The 25,708-nt window shown below is 41.6% G+C and overlaps 2 protein-coding genes across 2 annotated transcripts in view; one reads left to right on the forward strand and one right to left on the reverse strand.

Moving 5' to 3' along the window:
• Positions 1-25,708, forward strand: part of gtpbp3 (GTP binding protein 3, mitochondrial) — a gene marked incomplete at both ends in the record, with an annotated part of 41,983 nt that overhangs the window by 112 nt on the left and 16,163 nt on the right. The gene's annotated exons all lie outside the window — the stretch shown is intronic.
• On the reverse strand, positions 686-25,672 carry abca7 (ATP-binding cassette, sub-family A (ABC1), member 7; the record flags this gene model as incomplete). Its single annotated transcript, XM_079267940.1, has 49 exons — positions 686-1,707; positions 2,724-2,973; positions 3,212-3,304; positions 3,501-3,604; positions 3,903-4,037; positions 4,188-4,329; positions 4,933-5,039; positions 5,217-5,279; positions 5,550-5,676; positions 5,796-5,925; positions 6,263-6,386; positions 6,473-6,617; positions 7,008-7,123; positions 7,781-7,958; positions 8,140-8,309; positions 8,411-8,485; positions 8,575-8,680; positions 8,809-8,841; positions 9,421-9,515; positions 9,620-9,812; positions 10,305-10,412; positions 10,700-10,824; positions 11,044-11,189; positions 11,556-11,579; positions 11,698-11,827; positions 12,975-13,177; positions 13,301-13,358; positions 13,583-13,824; positions 13,943-14,080; positions 14,179-14,318; positions 14,607-14,738; positions 15,096-15,267; positions 15,912-16,025; positions 16,368-16,572; positions 16,833-17,054; positions 17,381-17,603; positions 17,907-18,083; positions 18,296-18,501; positions 18,910-19,107; positions 19,202-19,318; positions 19,727-19,866; positions 20,139-20,376; positions 20,698-20,790; positions 20,960-21,157; positions 21,644-21,762; positions 23,143-23,267; positions 24,215-24,356; positions 25,325-25,418; positions 25,607-25,672. The coding sequence occupies 49 exons, from the start codon at positions 25,670-25,672 to the stop codon at positions 1,282-1,284; spliced, it is 7,107 nt and encodes a 2,368-aa protein (XP_079124066.1). The 3' UTR covers positions 686-1,281.

Here is a 25,708-nt window from a genome sequence, read left to right on the forward strand (position 1 = left end):
AGAAACTGCCACTCTGTAACCTGCGTCTTTACCTTGAATCTTGCTATGTCAATTATTGAAAAAGGGATTTATTTATTCAGTGTAGCTATATATAGCTATATATATATATATATATATAGCTATATATATATATATATATAGCTATATATATGTATATAGCTATATATATGTATATAGCTATATATATATATATATAGCTATATATATGTATATAGCTATATATATGTATATAGCTATATATATATCTATATATAGCTATATATATAGCTATATAGATCTATATAGCTATATAGATCTATCTATCTATCAAATTTTTTTTTTTTTAGACAATTATATGTTTTGTGTTTAAAATATTGACCTCCAAAGTAACGAGTATAAGTGACAGATAATTTTAGTGGAGTAAAATGTACAATATTACGGTCTGAAATATAGTGGATTCGAAGTATAAAGTAGCATCAAATGCAAATACTCAAGTACCTTGAATACACACAGTTATTTACCACTACTGTCTGCATGTGATATAAATAATACGTATAGACAGTTTTATTATAGTAAGTATATATTAAATATGTAACAGTGCATTACAGTGCAGTAACAACCTGCTTCGAACATTCAGTCAGCTGTGTCATTTCTTTGATAAAAAAAAAAAGAAATAGTTTAAAAACACAATGAACTTACAGTAAGAACTCTGTCCACATCAGAGAAACAATGCTTTCTGAAACATAAGATCATCAGATTTTTTACATGTAACAGATGTACTTCAGTTACTGTTTGCAACATTTTCTGTTTTTTAAAGTGCTTTCAGCAAAATAAAGACAAGATTGTAAGAGGTCCAATGATTGAGCCCTGAGGAACGCCACCCCTAGTTTTTACATTGAGCCTTGCATAACATGTTTATAACTAACACATCTTTGGACTGATGAGATTGATACAGCGAGAGAAGACACAGTGTAAGATTGATGAACCCAAATAAAGGGTATAGAGCTGCAGATATGTTAACGGGTGAACAAGGCACCAAAGCCATTTTAGAAAGTACTCACCTTTCATTCTTCAGAGGAGGCCAAGGGGATAAATGTACCTCTCAAAGTCCATCTTTTCCACTTCTAACTGCATCAAGCTTTGCCGCTCCATGTTGCATATTGAGGTCGCTGCCAGCATTGTAAAACACGAACATGAACATACAGCAAGTAATAAAAAGCTCTTGATTGTAGTGGGTCCTTTGAACCCGCATCATCTGCACCAGTCCACTTCATAGTGCACTGTCCTGTGTGTTGCTGTCGACTATAAAGAGTGCAGAAGGATTTCTACTGGAGCTCTGTGTTTGGAGCCACTGGAGTCTCCCTGAACCCCAGCGTTACTGCTGTCTGATCCACTGCTGCCTCTCTGAACCGTCTCCTCTCGCTGAGGCATTCTGGTCATTGCCGTGCTGTTGCTTTGCTCTCCGTTAGCTTTGCCTTCTTTCGATTTGACTGTGCCAGCTTTTGGCTTTTTTGATTTACCCTCTTTTGGTTTACTGTCACATGATTTGTCATGTTGCTGGGAAGTCTTGCTTGGCTGAGGGGGTGTGATTGGCGGCTGTGTTTGGATTTTGGGAGAGTTAATCCTGGAGTGCAGTGTAGTGAGGTTGGTCTGTACTGTTCTGTTGCCGACGACCACATCTGTGAAGACGTCGTCGTCCGTCTGCTCTTTGGCAAAGTTGACAAATACCTTCAAAAATAAATCCGCTTTAGTGTCACATTAAATCATTCTTTAATTGATTTAAATGTGCTTGGTTAGCTATCAAGCTAATGACGGTCAGCTATCCATCACATTATTTTTGTTAATGCCTATGAGCATGCATGCTAACCAATGTATCTTCTGCAAGAGTTGAGACTACTGCTGCTGAGAAATTGCTGCCACATCCATTAAAACGTGTCTGGATCACTTCATTAACATCTTACTTATCTTTTTCAAGTGGATAGAATTTGGCAAATCCTCATTAATTAAGTACCATGCACCGGGTCTGAAATTAGGTACGTTTTATTGTTTCTGCCCCTCAGAAATGTTATCTGTGCACTAAATAAAGAATAACATTTAGATCATTTACAGACCATTTAATGTAAAGAATGTCTTTCAATGTTTAATGTATTTACACAAAAAACATTCGGCTACGTGCATGAAAAATACCAGTGTTCTAATTACAGAATACATTTTGATTAATATAGTGAGTTCATTCATGGACAAACTAATAACTAATACCAAATGACATCTTGTGATTTCCCCCTCTGCCACTGTCATCAACAGCTGTCAACACCCTTTCTAAAGGTGTCTCTCTATTGTGTGTTTTTCCTGTCCACCAAAGTGGCGAATGGCCTGACAATTTTATCCGCCACTGCTAAAAATGTATCTGCATTTAACTGGCATTGGGTGCTAATTTCAGATCCTAAACTTGCAACTTGAAAACTATGCATGGCCCTTTTCTCCTTTTTGATTCGTTGTTAACTTTACAAATGCTTGTTAAACATTAAAATTCATGCATTTTCCTCCTTCCCTCTAACAACAGCTAGAGAGCAAAGCCTGATGGGAAACAGCATATGTTGCCCCAATTAAGGGTATTTGATACAATGCTCTATTTAATTCAATTTACAGAAGTTCCCAGATCAGGACCTCTACACCACCCTCTGGTAAAGATATGAGAAGTTTGAATGGCTCTCATGCCAGTTGCATCCTTTATTCATCCTCACCTGGTCCAGGGTGGTCTGTGAAACAGAGAAGTCGATGACGCCCAGCTCTTCGTAGTTGTTGGCCAGCACATCGAAGACACGAGCCAGGCAGCAGTCGTGTGAGGGCAGCTGGAACTGCAGCACGCTCTGGTGGCGCTCCTTCAGCTCGATGCTGGGAAATGAGCTCTTCATGCGAGTGCTGATGGGGCATGGGTCCAGGTTGGATTTAGTGTCCATCAGGCGGAGGATGATCGTGTAGCCGTCACCAAACCTGGAAGATGAAGGACGAAACAAAAGTCAAGACTTTGTATGTACCGTTACAGTTTAATGGAATTTGATTTGGAGCCGCTTTAAAAACAAGAATATGGAAACACAAAAGTTAATCTCACAAGGGTCTACAAGATTATAACTAAAAGATTTCCTGCAGAGATATTTACAGATATTCATTCACTGATTGATACATTGAGTTTGGAGTTTGACTTGTATCAGACAGAATATAGTGTGCTTACCTGTTCTTCAGGTGTTGTACAGATCCGAGACACTGGAATCTGCCGTTCACCATGATGGCCATTCTGGTGCAGAGCGCCTCACATTCCTCCATACTGACCGAACAGACACATGATAAAATCCATCAGCACATATTATACACTATACAATAATGCACATCATGAGGAAACTCTTAGATATAAATACAGAATTGATGGAACAGTAGCAGAACAGGGTTTTGTGTTTACTGAGTGCTTCATTGAAGGAACAGGAAGTTGTGGGCCATCCTGGCAATGTGTCTTGACTATTTACCTGTGGGAGGTGAGAACTACAGCTCTTCCTTCTTTGGTGACGCTGAGGATGCAGTTCCACAGAAACCTTTTGGCTTTCGGGTCCATGCCAGTGGTGGGCTCATCCTAACAAGAGTTAAATAAATCAATGCATCATGGAAACAACAGGCAGAATACTGATACATTTTAGCAACACATTTAAAAAAAGATTGGTTGTGGCACCAACAATTAAGTTACTGAACCACATCATCTAGGACAAAACATGCATGTATGTTTGTGATGTAAGGGTTGCAATATGTAGAATATGTGTTTTTAATGTTTAGGATGGTATTCATTCAAACATGTTTCCCGTGTTTTAACAGGTGATATTAAGTTTCATACTCTGTGTTGATCTTAGCGGTTGGTGAACAAGTTTGTTTCTCACCAGGAATATAACAGGAGGGAACCCGATGAGGGAGATGGCAGTGGAGAGTTTCCTTTTGTTGCCTCCGCTGTAGCCTCCAGCCTCCCGCTCAGAGTACTGGGTCAGTCCCAGCTTCTTCACACCCCACTGCGCCACCTACAGGACATCAGAGAAGGTACATCAGAGTATGATCCTGCACAGTGCAGCTAAACATACCTTGTCACTCCACATCAAGTCCGTCACTGTGTCTCACAACTTCAGAAATCGCATGACTCAATGTCTTAATTTCAGTTTCCTTTACGGTACCTTGGTGACAGACTCCTCTGGCACTCCCCGCAGGCGGGCATACAGCTCCAGATGTTCCCGACCCGTCAGCAGGTCGCTGATGGCGTCAAATTGTGGACAGTAACCCATCAGCTGGTGGACTTGCTCCATCTCTGTCAGCACACTGAGAACCACAGACACTTTCACTGTACTACCGATACTAATGCTGCTGCGATTAGTAGTACTCCTGCCACAACTGCTGCTATTACTCCTAGGACTACTGCTGCTACTATATTTATTGTGCTGGGACTACTACTATAGCTAACCATACTTCTACTGATAATGTTACTTGGTAGTATGAATGAAGTACTAATATGACTATGTAAATGGTACACCTGCAATGACGGCCTATTACTAGTACTTTATCTACGGTCACTCCGAGGATTTCTGGTTATTCTACTATGACCACCACCACCATTACTACTACTACTACTACAATTACTGCTGCATCTTCTACTGCAGCAACATACTAGTATATACTATAATACCAGTGTTACTTTTACTACTGCTTCTGCCACTACTATATATGCAACAATAACTACTACAATTACTAGTACTTCTACTAGTGCTGCTAATAGTACCTCTACAACTGGCACTCTTGCAAAGTGTTTCCACAACGTTTCATACGGGTTAATTCAGCCTCACATACATATTCCTGTCTTATATCCAGGACACATTCACTTAGCAGGACAAAGCTTTGGTAAAAGTTGGTGCAGAGGGTTTGTACCTATGGTCATTAAGGAAAGCATCTCCGCAGGTGATGGCCGTGTCTCCGGTCAACATGCGAAAGGTGGAGGTCTTCCCTGCTCCGTTCACCCCCAGCAGTCCAAAACACTTGAAGACACAAACACAAGTTACAAATATATCTGTATGCAGCTGGGACCATTCCCTTGAGACTATGTGAACTTATTAAACAATGAGCTGATTAGACTTAAAGTCAGACAACGTGTGTGTGTGTTTTCATTGTACTATGATGTAATTAGTGCTTCTTTTGGTGTGCATATCTCTCACCTCTCCACGAGGAATCCCAAGGCAGAGACGATCCACCGCCGGCTTCTTGCCTGATTTATAAACCTGCAAAACAAAAAGTCCTTTGTTTTACTATCAACTAGAAATCCACAACAATTCCGTCTCAGCACTTGCCAGTGTAGGATGAACAAATGCTGCATGATGGCAGACTGCAATTCTAATAACAACTTGAAACAGTAGTTTGAATGTTTTGCTTTTTTTTTGTTGTTATGCTTGATGACAGCTGAGTGCAGACATTTGCTGTGATTCAGCCACAGGAGTGTTAACAATGTAAACAGTTTAAGTTTTACTTGTTAGGCTGAATGCTGGCTGTACCTTGCTCAGGTCTATCATGGAGAGGATGTCTGATTGGGCTTTGCCACTTTTGACCCTCTCTCTCTCCCTGCTGACGTCCTCATCCTCTGGACCAAGCGGAGGCATCTCGGGCTCGGCCCACCACGACCTGAACGGGGAGGAACAAGATCACCCTGTATCATTTTGGTACAGATGCTGCAGATCGGTTTCCAAACAAAAGATCTGTCTGCATTTTACTAAAATATTGAAGGGTTGTTTTAAACGTACCTGAGGCGAATGAAGAACTTGTACTGTAGCAGTATGGTGAAGATGAAGAAGATAACACCTTCAGCTGCCATCGCAAACAGGTTCTTCCCTACAGAGTCCCACTGAAGAGGGTTCAGTGTCTGCTTTGTGCCTGGAGGAGGAGAACAAATTGTATTGGCAAAGACAATCTTTACATACATTTATCTTTATAGATCATACATCCTGTGTGTTTGCTGCAGTCCAAGTTAAAAGTATGCAGGGAATAATGCCCCATAGGATGGAAACAAAAGTCTTCCACGTATACATAAAAGGGTCTAGCAAAACAATAATACACAATTTACTGTATATTCAAACTACAGTGCACAATCAACAACAATGACCAAAAAGCATCAAAAGCAGAAGAGTCTAAAGTGTCTTGGGTTAAAGTCATTTTCAGCTTTGAGATACTGAATAGACGTTTAGATATTTAAAGGTGGACATATCGGTACCCAGTCTCTGGAAAGCGTCTGCCATGGCCTGGTTTTTGGCCATGTCGATGAGTCCTCGTCCCAAGCAGAAATGAGGGAAGATGAGAAACACCTTCTTCAGGATCCTGTTCACCTCGTTCAGATGCTGAAAAAATCCCATAAATCGTGGTTAAAAGAGCACTAAATTGTTTTATTTGTCACATTGCCCTTGCAGACTGCTGCGCTTTGTACCTCGTCAACAAACAGCTCCAGGACAAAGGTGGCGATGCTGCCGTTGATTCCGATGAAGAGGTTGATGGAGGTCAGGACTACATAGGCTGTGCTTGGGACGGTGAACAGAAAGGATGCTGGGTACATCAGAGGGGTGATGGACCACCTAAAAAGAATGATGAGTCATTACTTTTGTTACAGACTATGATCCAACTAGGGAAATAGAGACTTTGGCATCGGGGTCTATTTAATTCCATATTAGAAATCATACTGTGAGTAATGATACAATTTAAAGATCACTGCTCTAAACGTGTTTACCTTTGTAGTTACGTATGGAGTAAAAAGTTGAATAAAGGAAAAGAGTCACAGTTAAGATTCAGGCTCATGTTGTCTGAAGTATGCAGGATGTTCTCGATACCAATAAAGTTCAACATGCTGGTAAGAAAGCACGGAAACAGACACGAGTCACTCTGATCAGTCAGTCCAGTCAGATTTGATGATGCAGGATTTTAGTAGTGTAGCAACGAGGACAGAAGTCAGTGGAGTCTGAACGTACCCGTAGAGGAGGAGGAGCAGGACGAGAGCAGGCAGGTTGGTCTCTGAGACGTACGACTGCTGCTGGAAGCTGATGAAGATCAGCACCACCACGGTGGCTGGGACGGTGTAGTTCAACTGACAAGACGACAAAATGACATTTTAGAAGAAGAGGAAGTCTTTCTTTTATCCAGTGAATAATATATTTCTATTGAGAATCATCTAATGCAGCTTATTGACTGGAGAAGTAACGAGAATTCCACCATTGGTGCATGACAGTCCTTACAGAGTCTAGGTTCAGATTTTAAGCTCCAAAAATGCAGGGGAAGATGCAATGGGGCAAGATGTTGAATTTCACTGCAACTAAAGTTGAGCCTTCTGCATTGGCATTTGTGCTGTAGAAATACAGTGCCATCATTGAAATGAATGAGGTGGCTGCATTTGTTCATGCAGTGCTGTTGTGTATCTGAACACAGCTTTAGCTTTTGTACAAGGTTGATAAGGTACAAAGCAGAATTTTTGAATTAAATGATCTCATGTAAGTATATAGGTTATATTACATTACTTTTCGAGATTTTTATTGCTTTTATTTTGAGAGTAAAATGATCTAACCTGAATACAATATTATGTAGTGGAAAGATTTATTTCTGTTGAAGAAGCAACTCTTTAGCTCTTGTCAACCTCAACTTGCAAACTGTAGAAATGACAACATCACTGACACAATTCATCTATTCCACTAAGTGTTGCCCTCTCCTCTGGTGCTAGTGAAATGTCTCCTTCCTCTTGAGCACTGACCATGTCCCAGGTGAAGTTGGCCAGCCAGTAAAGGATCGGTTTTACGCCGCTGACAAACTGAAGGTGTTTGGCTTTGCTGACTCGCTCCTCAATCAGAAAAAGGACGAAGCTGGCCGGCACAAAGGACATGGCAAAGATCACGCAGATGGAAACCAGAACATCTACTGATGTGGTCATCCTGACAGAGGAACCAGAAAAACACATATCAACACACACATTGATGTTGTACAACTCACACTTCCTGTCTTACTACCGACTGAGCTGAATTGAACTCTTGAGACAAATTGTGGTAATATAACAAGCACAAGAAACCAACTCCACCAACATCAACCCTTACAACTCTACAGCAGTGAACTAACATGGCCATTTCTGTGAGTTGCTCCTTGGTGAGGTTGAGCGGGTGGTTGTAGGCAGTGATGCCGTGTCTTTTCCTCTCTGGACCTGGTGGCAGACTCGCTCTCAGCAGGCCGTTGTTCATCACGTTGACAAATGACACCATGGCATGCCAGCCTTTGTTGTTGTACCACACCTGAGTACAGCAACGAGAGAAATGCTTTTGAGTGCTTGATTATTCCTTGGAAGACAGGCCACAGAAGAGGAGAGAAGACGGATAAACCGACACACATTTACCTTGACATTGTTTTGACTGTTCAGTCCTCCTAGAAAATCCGGCAGTCTGTTTAGCAGATGATCCAGCGAACTGTTCTGTGATGAATCAAAGAACATCAGAAAACATGAAGAACATTCAGGAAAACAGCAGTTTCAGTTAAACATGCTTGGAACCTCGTTTATACCTGCTGAACTCGATAATGAGTCCTGATGGCCACGATGGAGTCTTGCACACGGTGGACCTGAGACAACGTCTGAGTGGCGCTGCCCCCGAGAGAGAAACCTCCGTATCTGTTAGTATAAGAGTTTGTTTTTTGTCAGTCCTTCAGATGAATTATGTCTAAGCAAGTCTATAACCATTCTATGGCTATAGGTACTGCAGATATTGTGCCTTCAAAATGAAGTTTCAAACCAGTTACCTGAATTCATTCACCCACTTCTTGGTTTTTAGGCTGTTTATAACACAGAGGGAAAAGAGTTAGTGTGTGAAGGATATTCTTCAAAGGAAACACAAACAGGGAAATCAGTGTTCGAACAACAGAGTCTTTCCATATCCAAAATATGTTGCCATTCACTCTAAAATGACACTTTTGTTTTTAGAAGCATTCATGTACGGTATATCTGTTCTTATATCTCATTCTCAATCATCAGGCTAGTTTTGGGGACAATATGTGTATCACATGATGGTCTGAATCCTCTTTATATTGCATGTTGTCTCCTAAAAAAGAAATCAGCTATTGACAGCTTCAATATACAACAATAAGGTTCAGAGTCATAGGGTATGTAGGCTACAAATAAATAAACAATAAAAGGAACAGATAGAGGGATAAAGGTATTTTTGATTATTCTGAGGCCTTTAGTTATTAGGGTAGAACTAATAAATACAATTGACCAAATCACTGACATCAAATATGGATGCTACAGTTTTTTCAAACCTAAAGTTCCAAACACCACCGAGAAGGAAAAGCAATGGTGTAACAAAATGAAATGAAATACCAAATAGTAATGTGTTATTGTGTTTCATGAAGTACCTTTTCTTGAGAATCTGAGAGTAGGTTTTCACCAGGTAATCAGAGATGTTATAACTTGACAGATTTTGGAGGACGTCTCCAGTCACCCTCTTAATCTAAAAGATAATTAAAGAACATTTTAAATGAACAGAGATCAAAGTCGAATCAATCAAGACTGGATTATGCTAATAAGTCGGTCTTGCCCTGACACCACACTGACCTGTGGAGGCGGCAGTCCACCGGCACCATTCGGGCAGTTGGGGAGCATCCGGCGTACGTCCTCTGTGCTACACTGACAGTCAGGAGACGGTGCGTCTCTGCTCCAGTTGCCTCTGCTGAACAATTGCCAGGTGGAGGCGGAGACCTGTGGTCGCATGAACCGGCCACCCCACACGCCTTCACACTGAGGACTCCTGCAGGGAGAACAGGGAATGAACATGGAGTCGAGGTTTGTGGTTTAAGCATTGAAATGTTGCCTGAATGAATAGTGTTCAAAATAAAGTACATCAAACAATCACAACAAATTAAAAGGGTAAACAGATTTCCCCAAAGCCAGTAATTTGTGTTTCCAGAGATAGAGCTTACAACTGATGTTGCAATTTGTATTGAGTGCCAGTAGACGCCATAGATTGCTGAATACACCCAATCAAAACACCAAACTTCCAGGTGCATCACTTTTACTTTAACCCTACACAGTAATCTTTATGTAAGGAAGGTATGTGATGTCTATTTTATCTCCCATTTGTAGAAAACTGATTTTTTTTGCAGTTTATCACGTTTTCTTCGTACAATGTGTAAGATCTTGATGTCTCAGGACCATTTCTCCCACTACCTTCATTACTGTTTCATTAAGTTTCTTCTGATACTGCTGAGACACATTGTTGTATTCACAGGGCTTGTCTTACGTGCTGTTGTCTTCCTCCTCTTTCTCCATGCACTTGGTACCAAAACCTGGCTGGTCCAGCAGAGCTTTCAGCAGGTTCTCCATGGCCGGGTTCCCAGGTGCGTCATTGCTGTAAATAAAATAAACAGCTTGTCAAAACTAACAACAACAAGTCATCATGTGAAAAGCAAGACCAGTTTATGACCAGGAGAAGACCAAACCAATTGACCAATTCACGGCTGAAGAAACCGATTAAAAATCTTTTTTGCGGTGACTTAGGTAATGGTGAATGTTTGGGTGGAGGCCTACCTGAAGAACGTGTACTTGACTTAGATAATGGTGAATGTTTGGGTGGAGGCCTACCTGAAGAACGTGTACTTGACTTAGGTAATGGTGAATGTTTGGGTGGAGGCCTACCTGAAGAACGTGTACTGTTCTCCGTACATCCAGGGCTGCAGCTGCAGGGCGGGATACTTCCCAAACGGAGGTACGATGAGGCTGAAGAGCAGAGCGACCAGCACAAACATAGCAGGCAGGACAATCTGAAGCACAAATCAACCTTCAGTTGAACAACTTCTTAAGATCAACTTACTGATTGTCTGATTCAAAAAAATGACTTACAGCCATTAACACCATGAAATAAACCGTTGACTATATTTTTTACAAAGCCTCGAACAACTAATCAATCAACTAACTCCCAGAGAGGGGGCAGCGTTTGTTTTGTGTGCTCTCAAACAGCTGCTGTCAAAAGTTTTCATCACCTGAGCGACGAAGCCCCTGCGGCTCCTTCGAGCATAAAGCCAGCGTTTGATGAAGAGAGCCCTCAGCTGCTGCCAGGTCAGCCACCAGCCAGTCAGGGGTACCCCGCCTCGGCCATCTCCACTCAGCAGGTCTGTCTCCTGAGGTTCTGCAAGCAGGAAAAGCACAGTGTGAGAGCACACCAATATATTGGGCTGATAAATACATAGACTTCTGTCAGTGCTGTTGACCTTTGAGACTCTTGTCAGATCAGAGCCACAGAAAACTACAGTAGAAACATGACAACAACAAATTTTTCATTCGAATTTAAAGTTATTGGAAACAAGCAAATTCAGTGCAAAAATGTTGGCGAGCATGTCAGCTTTCATGAACCCACAAACAGTTAAATCTCTCTTATTTGTCAGCCCAGTTAAAGGTAGAGAGTGAGAAAAATTCAGTGTACCGGTATTCGATATTGGGGAAAAATATTTGTCTATATATCTCTATATTTCAGTACAGGATGATCTAAAGGTACCTTGCTTTCGAAGCCTTTTCCTTCCTGGCAGCATTATGGCAACAAACAATCACAGTTGGAGATGAAACAGCAGACTGACTGTACATGGAAACACTGCGTGGTATGTACACAAAGCCATGTGTCGGCAAGTGTTCGTGCTTACCTGTCTCTGGTTCTTCAACATCTTGTCTCTCAACCCTCTGCCCAGCTGATGGCTGCTGCCTGCTGGGAGATCCGGCCTGCAGCTCTGGTTCAGCATCCACACCAGTTTCCTCTGCCACTCGCAAAAAGATCTGAAAGTGAACAGAATGACCATGAAAAAAAATGAAACTCCTGCTCACAAACGCAACAAGGTGCTCTTCTAGTGGGTGGATAACTTTAGTTGTGACCACAGGGTAAATCTAAAAGGTCTTGATGGACACATTCTATCTGTTGCAGGCCAAGATGGCTGTGACAACTCTCACCTGATGCAGCTTTAAGATAACTGAGACATTCATTTGAACTTGATTAAGCTGCTAGTAGTTTTCTTAGGTATGAAAACAAAAGATGTTCACTTTTTCAATGAAGAACTGCTTTGAAAATGATCGTCGGGCCCTTACAGCTGAAGCTGCAGTAATGCAGTAGGTGTCAGTAAAAAAGCATCAAGTGAAAGTAACACAGGTCAGCGGTGCAGAGGGTGAGTGCCTGAGACCGAGTAAACCTATCAGACTCCGCTATCAGTGCTAATCTGCTAATCTCATGCTAACAGTAAACCCATTAAGACCATGGCTGCTCCACAAATATCCCACCCTTCAGATAAAGCATGGTTAATCTTCTGCATGCACACGCACACACACTTACACACATAAAAGTAGTAGGTTAGTAGTCAAGTGTGTCTGGGCAATGCAGGCTGATTGTTGTGTGTTTGATGTTTAACTTTGACTCAAGACCTTCCAACTGATCTGACATGTTAATGTAGTTTGTATGTGATCGGTTTACTGCTGGATAACACATAACTAATTCAATAATAGTGATTATAAATCAGAAAAACATGATAAACTATAGCTATCTATAGTCAAAGGGTATTGATAGACTAACAAGAAAAATTGATTCACAAAAATCTAGACTAAATGGTAATTTAATTACATTTTCCCTTTGAGTAAAAGTAAACTGAGTAAATAAGATGCACAGCAATTAGACCAACAGATACTAAACTTAATTCAACTGCTGTGTTAGCAACACCTTCGCCTCAGACAGCACTTAGTGACTAGCTTGATTCGCATCCTTTTCACAGTTTCACAAATGCTTCCAGGGAAACTTTCACAGCCAACTGCTGTCTTCAACCTTTATTTGTGTGTTTAGCTGGCTCCATATCTGTGGAGCTACATGCATAGCGAGGTTAGTAGAAGTGGATCAAGTAGCTTATTTATTTATCCATCAAAAACAATGTAAATGTCTCACCTCTTCCAGTGTGCTGTCAGATAGGCCGTAGCTGCTGATGCCCAGCTCGGTCAGCCTCTGATCCAGTTCGGACAGGAAGACGCCCAGGCTGTTGTCCTTGGCTGCAGTCTGCGGCAAGTTGAACACCGCCTCGTGCCCCGACTCCTCCACCAGCCTCGCACCCGGGATGTGGTGCTGTGCCAGGAAGAGCAACGCCGCAATGTCTGCAGTGAAAACAATGATGAGAGAAAAAAGATCATGCAATTAGTAAGACCGTAGCACTGCACTCAACTAACATTGAACCACCTCAGTGGACTGTAGAGGCCATACAGCAGTGAAACACTCACGTGAGCTACTCTCATCACTTCCCAGGCCGGTGTCTTCACTCATGGATGACTCACTGTCCTGAAACACAAAGATGAGTTTACTTTCATCTTTGTTTCACTCCTGCCCTGTTGTTATAACCCCATCTAAGTTACTGAACTTCATATTTCCAAGACAGAGATCAACAATAAACTAATATTTTTTTCATCATCATTTTTGATTTTAAGAATGGACATTTGGAGGACGTGTAAAGCATGCATACATACATTTTCCAGGATAATTAAAGTTGAAAAAAAACAATAGACCTTGAGAGCAGGCAGCTTGTTGGTGCTGATGCTGGTGCTCGTGCAGATACTGGTGCTGCTGGGAGTGCTGGTGTCCAGTCCCTCCCTCTTTACCACAGTGAGGTAGTAGCCAGATCCAAGGCGGGACTTCAGGAAGAGCGGAGAGCCATAGCAGCACAGCTTCCCCTGGGAGATGATGGCGATCCGGTCACCTAGCAGCTCTGCCTCGTCCATGTAGTGGGTGGACAGGATGATGGTCCGGTCTGATGGAGAAAGACAAAACAGACACATATTGACTATTTCTTTCACTTGTCATCTTTATCTTTTACAGGTCTCTCATGTTGGTCTTTTTTTCAGGTTTAGGTGGGGTTTAATTTTCACCTTTGCGATATTTGAGCAGTAGATCCCAGATCCCTCTGCGCGAGTATGGATCAACCCCGGCTGTGGGTTCATCCAGAACAACCACCTTAGAGCCTCCAACAAACGCTATTGCCACAGACAGCTTTCTCTGCATGCCACCTGACAGAGAAACAGAGGGAAAAGACAAAGTTGACATCCCCTTCTACAAAACATACACAAGTCATGTTTTAATACGGAAATCAAACAAGCAAGTTTACCAGAGAGGTTTTTGGTCTGTTCATGTCGTTTGTCCAGCAGGCCGACATCTTCCAGCAGAGTGTCAAGCTCAGCTTTCACCTCTGCTTCAGACAAACCCTTCAGACACCCATAGAACCACACATGCTCCTCCACTGTTAGTCTGTGAGAGAGATAGACACAGAGAGGAAATATGAACTGTCATTTCTGGTGAATTCTAGGCCTAACAGATAATCGAACGTTTTCAGAACAATCATTTATTTGCTAGAAACTGATTTCATAAAATTGGTAATCACTAATAATAAAATCAATCATGAAGACACTCAAAAGAGGCTTGGTGTATGAAATATTTCGGTGGGATTTCTGTAATCTATCAAACCTAACCATATTAAGTCAAAAACAACGACAGCTTGTTACTAGTTTTTAGTGACGTTAGAAAGACAAGCCTTACATGTCAAACAGGACGTTGTGTTGTGGACAAACTCCCAGTGTCCTCCGGATGATGTCCATGTCATGACGGATGTCCAGCCCCTTAATGTACACAGTGCCCGAGGTCGGTGGAAACAGGCCAGTCAGGACAGATCTGACAAACATCAGACACATTAGAATAAATACTTTGTTGAAGCACATCTTCCACTTTAAATCAGATACAAATCTCTTATCTTTTACAGACTTTTCCTGTGACCATATGTGTGCTGATGCTGGCGTAGTAACTCGATCTTTTCACTGTTATTATCCTTTACGAGCCAAAAACATTACAATAAATTACAAAAGGCAAACATCAAGACATCACATCCCCAGAAATTTTACTCAACCAAAGTGATTAATTCTGCATCAAATCCTTGTAAAAATGTAATTCTAAACAGCCCTCAGACACATAATGATAGAACGCATTAGTGCTGACTGTGATCGACCGTTATCCATCAGGCCTGTTTCTTACATGGTGGTGGTTTTGCCGGCTCCGTTGTGGCCGAGGAAAGAGGTGATCTGCCCCTCGTAGAACTTCAGGTTGAGGTGATTCACGGCCAGTTTGGCTCCCGTCTTGTATATTTTCACCAGGTTTCTGATATTCACACCCAGGATCAGGTCAGTGGGTTCTGGTTCAATGAGATCTAATGACAGAAAAGAATTGTATGTATTTATAAGGGACAGTGCACCATTAAATACATATAAATGTGGGGGAGTTACAATGGCTAATTATCTAGCGTTAATTCTACTCTTACAGTGATTTATAATTGATAATAAAAGTGTAGTGTGTGAGCAGAAGTCATCAGCCAAAGGGTCACAATATATTTTTACAAGCCGAGAACATAACTCCTCTCACTTCACTACAGACAACACAGGCCAGATGCAGCTACACAGATAACAGAAACAATTTGAAGTCTGGACTGATGATCATCCTCAGCTTCAGTCTCTTATCCCTTGTAGTTCATGGGCTTATTGTCATTAACTTGACTTTGAGTGTATTGGCTTAAACATAACACAAAACAACCAGCATAGACTTTGAACTTGTATTAAGACCAGAGGAGACGACTGCAGACAACTTTCAAAATGACAGACTACTAGAACTCTGTCCAATAAGCAACATACCGCTTAGTGATATGACTTCTATTTACACACTGATGGCTTGTAAAAATACTATTCCAATGTGGTTCAGACAAAGAAAGCCAAACGTAGCCATCATTTTACTTTTAGATGACTGTGACAGAAAAACAGAAACAGCTGCTGATGTGCAGCAGCTTCGAGAGCTTTGTACCATCATTCTGTTCAGTAGGTGCGGGGGGGATCGGCATGCCTGCCTCCAGAGGAACTCCACCCCAGTAGTTGATCTGGAAGATGAAGTACCAGGGCCTGGGGATCCCATATTCCCCTGGTGTAAAACACATACATATTAACAAATTCAGGATTACAACTTCATAACTGAGTTTTGATGAAAGAATCAGTTAAACCAGAGTCACTTAAGTAGCTTTTAAGCTTTTTCTCTAAATTAAATTATGTCTTCAAACTAGGATCTCTAGTCCTGTCGAAAACTAAAACACAAGTCTAACACAATTTTAAAAGTTTGTAATTTGCTCTTTTGTCAGAGACGGAAGGATGTGGTCAGCCTACATTCACAACAGCTATTAATCCTAACCCATTTACTCAACACAAAACTAATTACACGCTATAATGCCAAATTGTTTCTATGCAGATATAGTCCCAATCATCGTACCAGGAAACACTGCTTCGATGTACCAGGCTGCGGTAGCATAGATGAAGGCGTCCACATAAAGCATGACGATAGAGGTAGTGAAGCTGTATGCGTCTCCTTCCACAGGACTGGAGTGGGCGTTGTTCCACTGGATGCCCACGCCTTGCTCTTCGTACTGAGAGAAATACTCACAGCCAAAGCCAAAGGCCACAGGAGACAGGAAACTCTGAAGAAAAGAGGAACAAGGACACTTGACCAAATGCTGCGATACGTTTGGGTGTTGAAGCTCAGTTACCGGTACATTTAATGAATTTGATACATTGAATGTAATGGTTAATATTCCAATTCAATCCGTACATTAAGTCTTGCTACTTCTGCTTAAAAAAAACTATTATATGTAATCATACATTCTTGCACACCTAGAACTCATTTTTCTAGAATTGTGGAGAGAAACTTTCTGATTGGACCAATTACTATTTCACTCACAGCGAGGACTCTGTAGGTGGTGGTGAGGCGGTCTCTCCAAGCTACACACAGTACGTATGGCAGGTAAAGCCCGAAGTAGATCAGCCCTCCACATGCAGCAGCCAGGTTGGCTTTAGAGAAGAATGTACTGATGAGAAAACACTGCATGATGGTGGCGGTGGCAAACGCCGTCAGGAAGAAAAACACGACAGTCGGGTCGCTGTACGGCAGGATGTCCCCCCACTGGAAACAAGACAAACTAGAATGTTGTATGCCTCCACCAACCGACCACCAATCCTTTTATCCTATTCGACATACGTGTGAAACAGTGATTATGGAAACAAAGGTTTCAAATAAAGGAAAGCCTGACATTGAACATCACAATATGCAATAAAACTACTGGACACCTGATTATTTTCCACTTTACCATCAGTCCTCTCATTACATCTAGAATATCAATAATGTATATTTACAGCTTTAAAAGTTATTTCCTGATCATGTATAACCAGCTATTTTGTATTTATATATAATATATATATATATATAAGTTAGTGAGTGGCTCATCTTGCCTTGAGCAGAGCAAGAAGGAGTCCTGCAGAGAACAGGAAAGGAACGATGCTGCTGATGAACCAGCTGAGCCACAGCGTTCCCGTTCCCAGACCCATAATCCTCATGGTTTCCTTCAGCCTCGCCTCCTTCTCATACACCACGCCTTTGATGATCATAGCCACCGAGTAGATCCAGGCCAGTGTCATGAAGAGCGGCAGAGAGCGGTTCAGCACTCGGAGGAAACTGTTCAAATGTTAACAGTTAAAATACTTCTGACATGTTTTCCTGTTCTTTTAAAGGTTTAGTGAACTCACAACACTCATAGGGACTCCTTGATTCCTGTTATGATTCCACAAATGGAGAAAATTGGGGAATGGGGGCTTTCAAATAGTGACTCTCTCCCTTTAACAGCTACCATCAAGGTAAGCAAGGCACTGAAACCGTCTGCTGCTCCAGACAAGCTGCTCAGATTACGGCTGTGCTGGTCTGTTCCCAGCGTGAAGCACAGTTTCTTAAAACATTAGTTTACAACAGCATGCGACTCACACATCATCCACAAAGCAGGGGTAGGGCATCTGCTGGATGTAGATGCCGGTTGTTTGTTGAACTCCGGTCAGCATGCGGCTCACAGCTCTCTCAACCAGGTCCTGAACGTACACAAAGCCGCCCCAGATGTAGCGCATATCATTAAAGGGGTTGGCTACTGGACCAGGATCCCAAAATCTGAAGAGAAAAACAACCAAAAGATGCAGTTTTTTTTCAAACCTAACCTGTTGACATGGGTGCAATTTAGAGTCAAATATATATGATTTAAGCAATGGACTAGCATGTTATGGAAAAGGTATAGTCACATTACTTCCAATGAAAAAGTTCTATAGAAGTAATGTTAAAGAACAGCACGATAAACGAATGATGTTTTGGTTCTTCCTCAGTACCTGTCCTTGATTTTGTTGGTCCGGGTCACATCATCAATGTCCATTCGGATTTTGTAGGTGACGTGGGGCGGCAGGTCAGGGGACGAGGCGTTAGGAAGCAGGAAAACCACACCCGCCCAAAACTGCCTGTCCTCCAGCAGCTCCAAAGCCCGGTCAATCATCTGACCCTCGGTCTCCACCCCCTCCAGCTTGTTTAGAGAGAAACACTGCAGAGAATAATAGGAAACACAAAATATATGAATGATAAACAACACGAAAGAGAAGCTGAAGTTAAACTTTACTTAAACCTTGCACTATTTACAGGATTCAGAATTTACTACTTTACTATTTTCCCATCTAACCATTTTTTTAAGAATATAAAAAAGCCCAAAAGTGTTGTCCCTGTCTGAAGAGGTGTGAGATCCTGGTCACGATGAAATGTACGGACAATATTTGGCCGCGTTAGCTCTCTAATCAGCATACTATAGTTTATTAGAAGGTATAAGTGTAGTTAAATGAGTGTATCATAAAGTTCTATTTCCTGCTCCATATTCCATCAAACACGATTTATCTCTTCCGTCTATATTCTCAGATTGAGGCTGGAAGAGAAAACAAGAATGCCAAAGGATGAGAACCTCAGTGACTTGTGCGAGCGTGGTGATGGTGTGGCCGAGGTCGTTGTAGATGTCCAGCCAGGTAGCCGCTGCTATGGCATTCCTTGGGGCATCTGGCGAGGGTGTGGACAGAAAACGTGCGATTCGCGAGGCCGTCAACGATGTGTTCTCCAGGCGCAGGTTGACCAGTACTGCCACCTCTGGCCGCTTCAGCAAATCCTGTCACACACGCACACACACACACATTATATGAAAAATATATTTTTAGCATCATAACACACTCTGAAGAGAGATAGCGGTTGGTAAATCAGACCTGCAGCAGCTGAATCTCCACACTGCTCTCCATGTAATTCTTGATTCGTGGTCCCACCTCCATCCAGGCTGCATTCAGCTCCTGGAGGATCTGCATGTCCTCGAAAGTCTTGTTCACCTTCAGCAGACACAAATAGCAGTTAGCTTTGATGGTTAGATTTGCTTCACCTATAGGTAGCTTACAACAGTTACGCGTCTGGCTGAGCCACCTGGATATCTCAGAACAAGGGCATTTTAAATGTTGTAAGGCTCAGTAGCCTAATGCGCGTGCGCATAACTCGAGATATTCATTGCTTTTAGCAAGAAATGCTTTAAATGCCAATAAGGCATATTTTCGTTACATAAAGTGACAGAACAAAAACATGTCTTCCACTTAAGTTGATTCTGTCAATGGTAAAAATATAACACTTTTCAGCAAACACCTAAAGGACTTGTTGGTGATATCAACCAGTTTAGCAGACAAACAGCCATCAGTTATATGTTTTACAATCCTTGGGTGGACTCTCTGATGTTTGACTCGCTGTACCTCTTTCATGACTTGTTGTACTGCAGGAGTGTCTGGTGTGTACAGCAGTTTTCCAATAAACAGAGGTTTTATTCCTCTCCACACAATGCGAGACAGAGGGTTGGACTCAAGACCGCGGATCAAACTTTTACAGAAAGGAGCTGCATGGGGGAAAGCACAAATAAGACGTCAGACCAAAACAACTTGTTGAACTCAGAACACTTTTGTGCTGTTCATTTTTGGTGTCGCTAAGGATCTTAAAGATCACAAATGGATCAGACCATGAGAAACCTGGTTTTCTATATATTTATGATACATTGCAATATGCAAATCAACTGAAAAGAGGAGCACTTGCTAGGGTAAAAAGAAAACAATAAACTAAAGGAAGCAGAACACGTCAGAACACGTTTCTAATCATATCGAAGCCTCTTACTGGTGTTGTTGTCACGGTCCGGGTCTGTGTCTTCAGTGCCATTATTTCCTAAGAAGGACTTGATGTCATTGTCCTCATACCAGTTCAGTGATGGGATGCGCTCACCACCAACCTCAGAGTGACCGCACATGATCCTCGAAAAAGCACGAAAACTTTCCCTGGGCAACGCTGAGCGATTTTCTGGAGACAGAAGACGAAGAGCCGTGCTCATGTCCGCAAAGCTGGACAGAGAGGAGCACTGAAGGAAGACAGAGACGTAAGGACGCAAGATAAAATAGAGGAGAACATAGATATGAAAAGATGAGATTTTTTGTATTGCTGGAAGACATTTTTGTGCATTTCATTCAGTCAGAAAATGAGGAAAATATTATATGAAAACAGACTACGCTAAATGAAAAATAAGTGATAAAAAAGTATTTAAAAAAAAAATCTAAATCAAAAATGTCACCCCATAATATGAAAGTCACAAAATAACTACAAAAGAAAAATCCATTTAATGATGGTCTGATTTGTTTACTTTGACTTCATTCATAGTAAATCAAACGTTGTGTGTTCTTACATCATCGATGAAGACAGCCAGCTCTTGGGAGACTGCGGTGACGGCCTGACTGATGACCCTGAGGTCTCCAGCGTTAGCCATCAGACGGTCTCTCTGACAGGAAGGACAGACAGACAGGTTCACTGATGCTACTTACAGCAGAGCGTTCAGCAGATATAGAAGAAGATCAGTATCACAGCAAACAGCCAGGAGACTGTATTTGGATTCATTGATTTTTGCACTGGTGAGCACAGTATTTTGCAAAAAGGTAGCCGATTCCTACCGTGAAGAACTTGCTAAAGTCGAGCTGAGAGAGAAAAAGGCGTTCGGCTTCCTGCAGAACGTCAGCTGGCAGGTTACACAGCTGAGTGTGAAGATCATTCATGGCGGCTTCTCCGTCGTCCACCTTCAGAAACTGTCCCAACATGCTCGCATTACACACCAAGTCCTTCAGCTGCATCTGATCACCAGCCACGGAAACCTGGGTGGATAAAATTGATAGATAGGCTCAAACATATAATACATAAAACGTCTTTACCTGTAATTATCATCAGTGCTGAAAGCAACTTTTCTGTGATACGTATTCAGTACAATTTACCTTTCACATGTAAGGTCTCAAGTTTAAAGTTATTCAATTCTTTATTTACGTATATTTAACTCGGCCAATCAGTTCAACAATTTATAATTGCTATTTTAATTATGAACTTGGACTGTAAAAGTCTTATTTGTTGTCCCTTTTATTATAATAGATTCCACCTATTTTCGTTTCTTTTCACACCCATTCATACACCGATGGCAGGGGCTACCATGCAAGTATTGAATGTATGAATGACGCTTCGAACTATTCGGTCCAGCCGGGCAGAACAGATTAACCAATTTAACAAAATCCAAATGCTGAGGGCTAAAGAGGGTCCTTCTTCTTTTCACGAACTGTCTGTTACCCGAGGATATTCGGCAGATACCTCACCTGAAAATTGAGACGAGCCTTCAGCAGCTGGTCCACAGTCACAGACGACAGGTTGCCATTGGTCAGGAGGAAGCTGGAGAACGTCTCATTGGCTCTCAGGTATTCTCCTACTGGGATATCTACGGCGCAGAAACACAAACATTAGGTGCTTTCCAGTAAAACAAATAAAACACACTGTATTACAAATAAAAGGTCACTCCAAAATAACCAGATCTATGTGAATAGATCATTAAAACAAAACAGTTTGCCGGTTAGTTCATGCTTTGTGGGATTATGACTCATTTGTTGTTTTGCAGTTCACGAGTGGCATCCAATAATTAAATTCGTACTTATTCTGCTCATTTCATATTTAAAATCTCTGCCTGAAACCTAAAATACAATGTTTGCCTGTGGTTGGCTGGCTTTAGTCTGTTTTATCAGGCAGGTACCAAACCATCATTATTAAAAATGTTCCTGTGCCACTAATGTAATAATTCATCAGAGGAAATGGCCCTCAGCTCTGGAGACAGAAATATTCTACAGTTGTATTGGACTTGGAAGGTCAACCAGGTTTAACTTTACCATTTTAATTGTTTCTGTCTCCTGAAAAGATGTAACCCTGAGAAATCAATTCAGAGGATAAAAAAAAAGATTTGCTTTATAACACGTTCTTTACAGTATCAGTGGGTGAGGATTGTGGGCGTCTAGTAGGTGGTAGTGTGGGACTAACCCACTGAAGAACCTGCTTTCATTCATTCATCCAGTTCTTTGTCTGGGGTAGTCATGTAACTTGATCTGCCCACAGCAGAGAGGCAAAACGGCCACTCTGTGCTGCTTCACAACAGCAGCAAATGGACACATTCATCCGGTAACTCGACGCCTGTTTAAAGCCATTCATTCAGATCAGCTACTGGCAGCTCTCACTCTGGGAACAGAGCTGCCTCGAAACAAATAATTCTAAAGTAATTCAATGCTTTTATTGTTTCGATGGCTTGCAGGGACTTCATCCTGCTATCAATTACATTTATTTCTTTGAATGCCTGTTAGTTTTCTGTTTAATAAAGAAAGACGTTTGTTAAGTTATTCAAAAACTAGACAGCTTTTTCATTCGTACTGACATTTGACTTGAAGAGTTAATTTGGTTGGTTCACTGATTCAATGTTGTCTTCTTGGACTTTACCACACACTGACCTTGTTTAAACTTTAAACCACACTACAACTTCACTGACAAAAGCCAAGGCTCTATTAGGTTTCTCCATATACATAATTCATTCATGATTCTTGGAGAGCAACCGTGAAGATATAATTTGACATTTTATACGCGTATCCACCTTTTGTGTGTTTTGCCTGCCAACATTTTTTAACTCAGTCATTACTGGTTTATATAATTATATCTATTTGACATCATGGCAAGTAGTGCCCGCCCAGGGTTTGTAAACAACCAATGTGTTTAACTGTCACAATGTCAAGAAATCCCTTCAACTCGGTGCTAAAGGAGACTCAAACTAGCTGTGGTGTACCTGGCCAGGCTCCAGGTCTCTCTCCCAGCCTTCGGACACTCTCCATCAGGTCCTGAAAGCCGGAGAATCTCCGGTTTCCACTGTAGGACAGAACAGTCTGGGCGTCCACGAAGAGACGGGACAGTCTAGGGGAGATAACTTTTTAGTTTACCAGTAAACACCAACTTCACATCTGTAAACAATACCAACTGTGTTCAATGAAGTGTCCGGCGGACCCAGAATTTAACTTCTGGGTGAATTGAAGAATTGTAAATTTGGTTGTTTTTTGTATGAAAAATCTGATGTGATGTCACCAAAGTGTGCAAAACGCCTCCTCGGACGTCTTATTAAGACACTGAACCCCAAATTGATGTTGATGGTCAGGCCCGCAGCCTTGCATAGCTCACTGCCATCAGTGTGCGAGTAGCAACTTGTAAAGCTGTTCAAAGCGCCACATGAATGCAGATATTTAGCATTTACACAAACGAAAAACAAAAAATGAATGGATTAAACAAAAAGTCGACTAAATGTTGAATGTGATGGATTCCCTGAAAAACAAGGTGATTTACACACCAGTGGCATTAAATGAAACAAACTGCTGCCTGGAAAGTAGAAACAACAAATAGTCCGACACATAACCCCCCCACAAAACCACAATTTAGTATTTTTACACTTTAGTTTTTGTGAGGATGAAACAGAGATATACCATGTTATAAGTGAACTTTAGAGGTGCTGGTGGGCAGATTTAGTTTCCCGTGTCCAGTCTTCATGCTAAGCTGCAGCTTCATATTTAGCGTACAGACATGGGAGTGGTATCGCTCTTCTGATCTGCTCTAAGAGCACGAATACCAGTATGTGTATTGTCAAACTGTTAATTTGAGGTATGCTAATGCCAGGTCATGCAAAGTAAATCAATTGTTGGTGGTGAGTTAGAACCAACGACGGTAAATAACGGTGATTTTTTATCCTAACATACATTTTGACTGACTGCAGTTTCTCCGTTTATCTTTTGGGCTGTTTTATTCTGCAATGGTCGCCTGGTAAACTCCAGCACTGCAGACAGGTGTCCATCTTTTACCTCCAGTTTACCTACATGGAGTTGTCAAAGTTGCCTACTTGGCCCAGCGACTCCCCTGGTGTCGGGCCGTGGAAGCATGGGTTGTTGATGTTGCAGATAATTCCCTGAATCCAGGGCAAGGTGCCCGCCGATGGCAAGGCTTTGTTTGGAAAGTGACCTACAAGCGAAGAAAAGGAAAAAGAAAGACAAGCAGTTCAGTACCGGGAGATGAGCCCAAAATACGAAACAATGAAAATACTGTGGTAGTGACCTGAAACCCAATCTACAGGCAACCGACCCAACAATAATCCTAGTATAACCCTGTGACCAAATCTTCATTTTGCTTGTGAGCAGCAATTTGCAACCTGTGCATGTTTTCTGTTCATTTGTACTTTCCGAGACATTTACATAAAGGCGATGTTAGAAAATGCTTTTTCTTTCAAGATGTGTCACATCAGGCTGATGATAACATTATCATTTTGTATCGGTTGTACAAAAAAATGATAATGTTATCATCTTCAGCCTGATGTGACACATCTTAAATGAAAAAGCATTTTCTAACATCTCCTTTATGTAAATGTCTCGGAAAGTACAAATGAACAGAAAACATGCACAGGTTGCAAATTGCTGCTCACAAGCAAAATGAAGTGTATGTTTCACAAGAAAGTACTGTTCTCAATGCTGAGCGCCCACTTATTTACTTGGAAAACATTAAAGTATTAAGTTAAAACATGTGCAGGAAATTCAAACCCCTCGTATCAACACTGAATCATTAAAGTTAGTCATCTGCAAGGCTTTGTTTTGTTTATTTATTGTTGGAAAGTTGAAAAATTAAGAGATGACGTAGCTTTTAGGAGTTATACAAAATGTAACTGGCTGGCCTGTATTGTGTCATGTAGTGTCACGTTTAATTATGTTACCATGTCATGTTATGCTAATTGCAGACTTCTCAAAGAAGGTCAAGAACACAACCGGTTAAGAAAACAAGAATCCCTCTGAGTTAGTTAATCCTCCTGAGCTGGTTGGTATGAGGCCATTTTCTGAACTGTAAGCATGTGTGTGTGTGTGTGTGTGTGTGTGTGTGTGTGTGTGTGTGTGTGTGTGTGTGTGTGTGTCTGAAAAGACACTTTATATAAGATCACTCACATTGGCTCTGTTTGTAGGGAGGGTGTGAATGACGAACAGAGATGAGGATGACGAAGAAGAAGAGCGGCCATAGCAGCTCGATGATCAGCTGGATCTGCATTCGAGGAAAACATAGGAGCAGTTATAAATAATCAATGACCTTTATAGAAATCTCTGTGAGAGACTATCAGGACTACCTCCCAGCCCTTTTGTGTGGCCGACACAGAGAGACAGTTAAACTTCACAATCGACAGACATTTCACAATCAACAAACTACTTTGTGTTCAATGAAAATGTGGCCACCTTGTTCCTCCTGCGGTATGTGATGTTCTTCCACAGCAGGAGGCAAAGCTGACGGAAAAATTCCATGGCTCTGACCGGCGACCTGGCCAGCTGGAAAACACA

This window comes from Melanostigma gelatinosum (assembly GCF_949748355.1).
Source record: "Melanostigma gelatinosum genome assembly, chromosome: 4".
Taxonomy (NCBI): Eukaryota; Metazoa; Chordata; class Actinopteri; order Perciformes; family Zoarcidae; genus Melanostigma; species Melanostigma gelatinosum.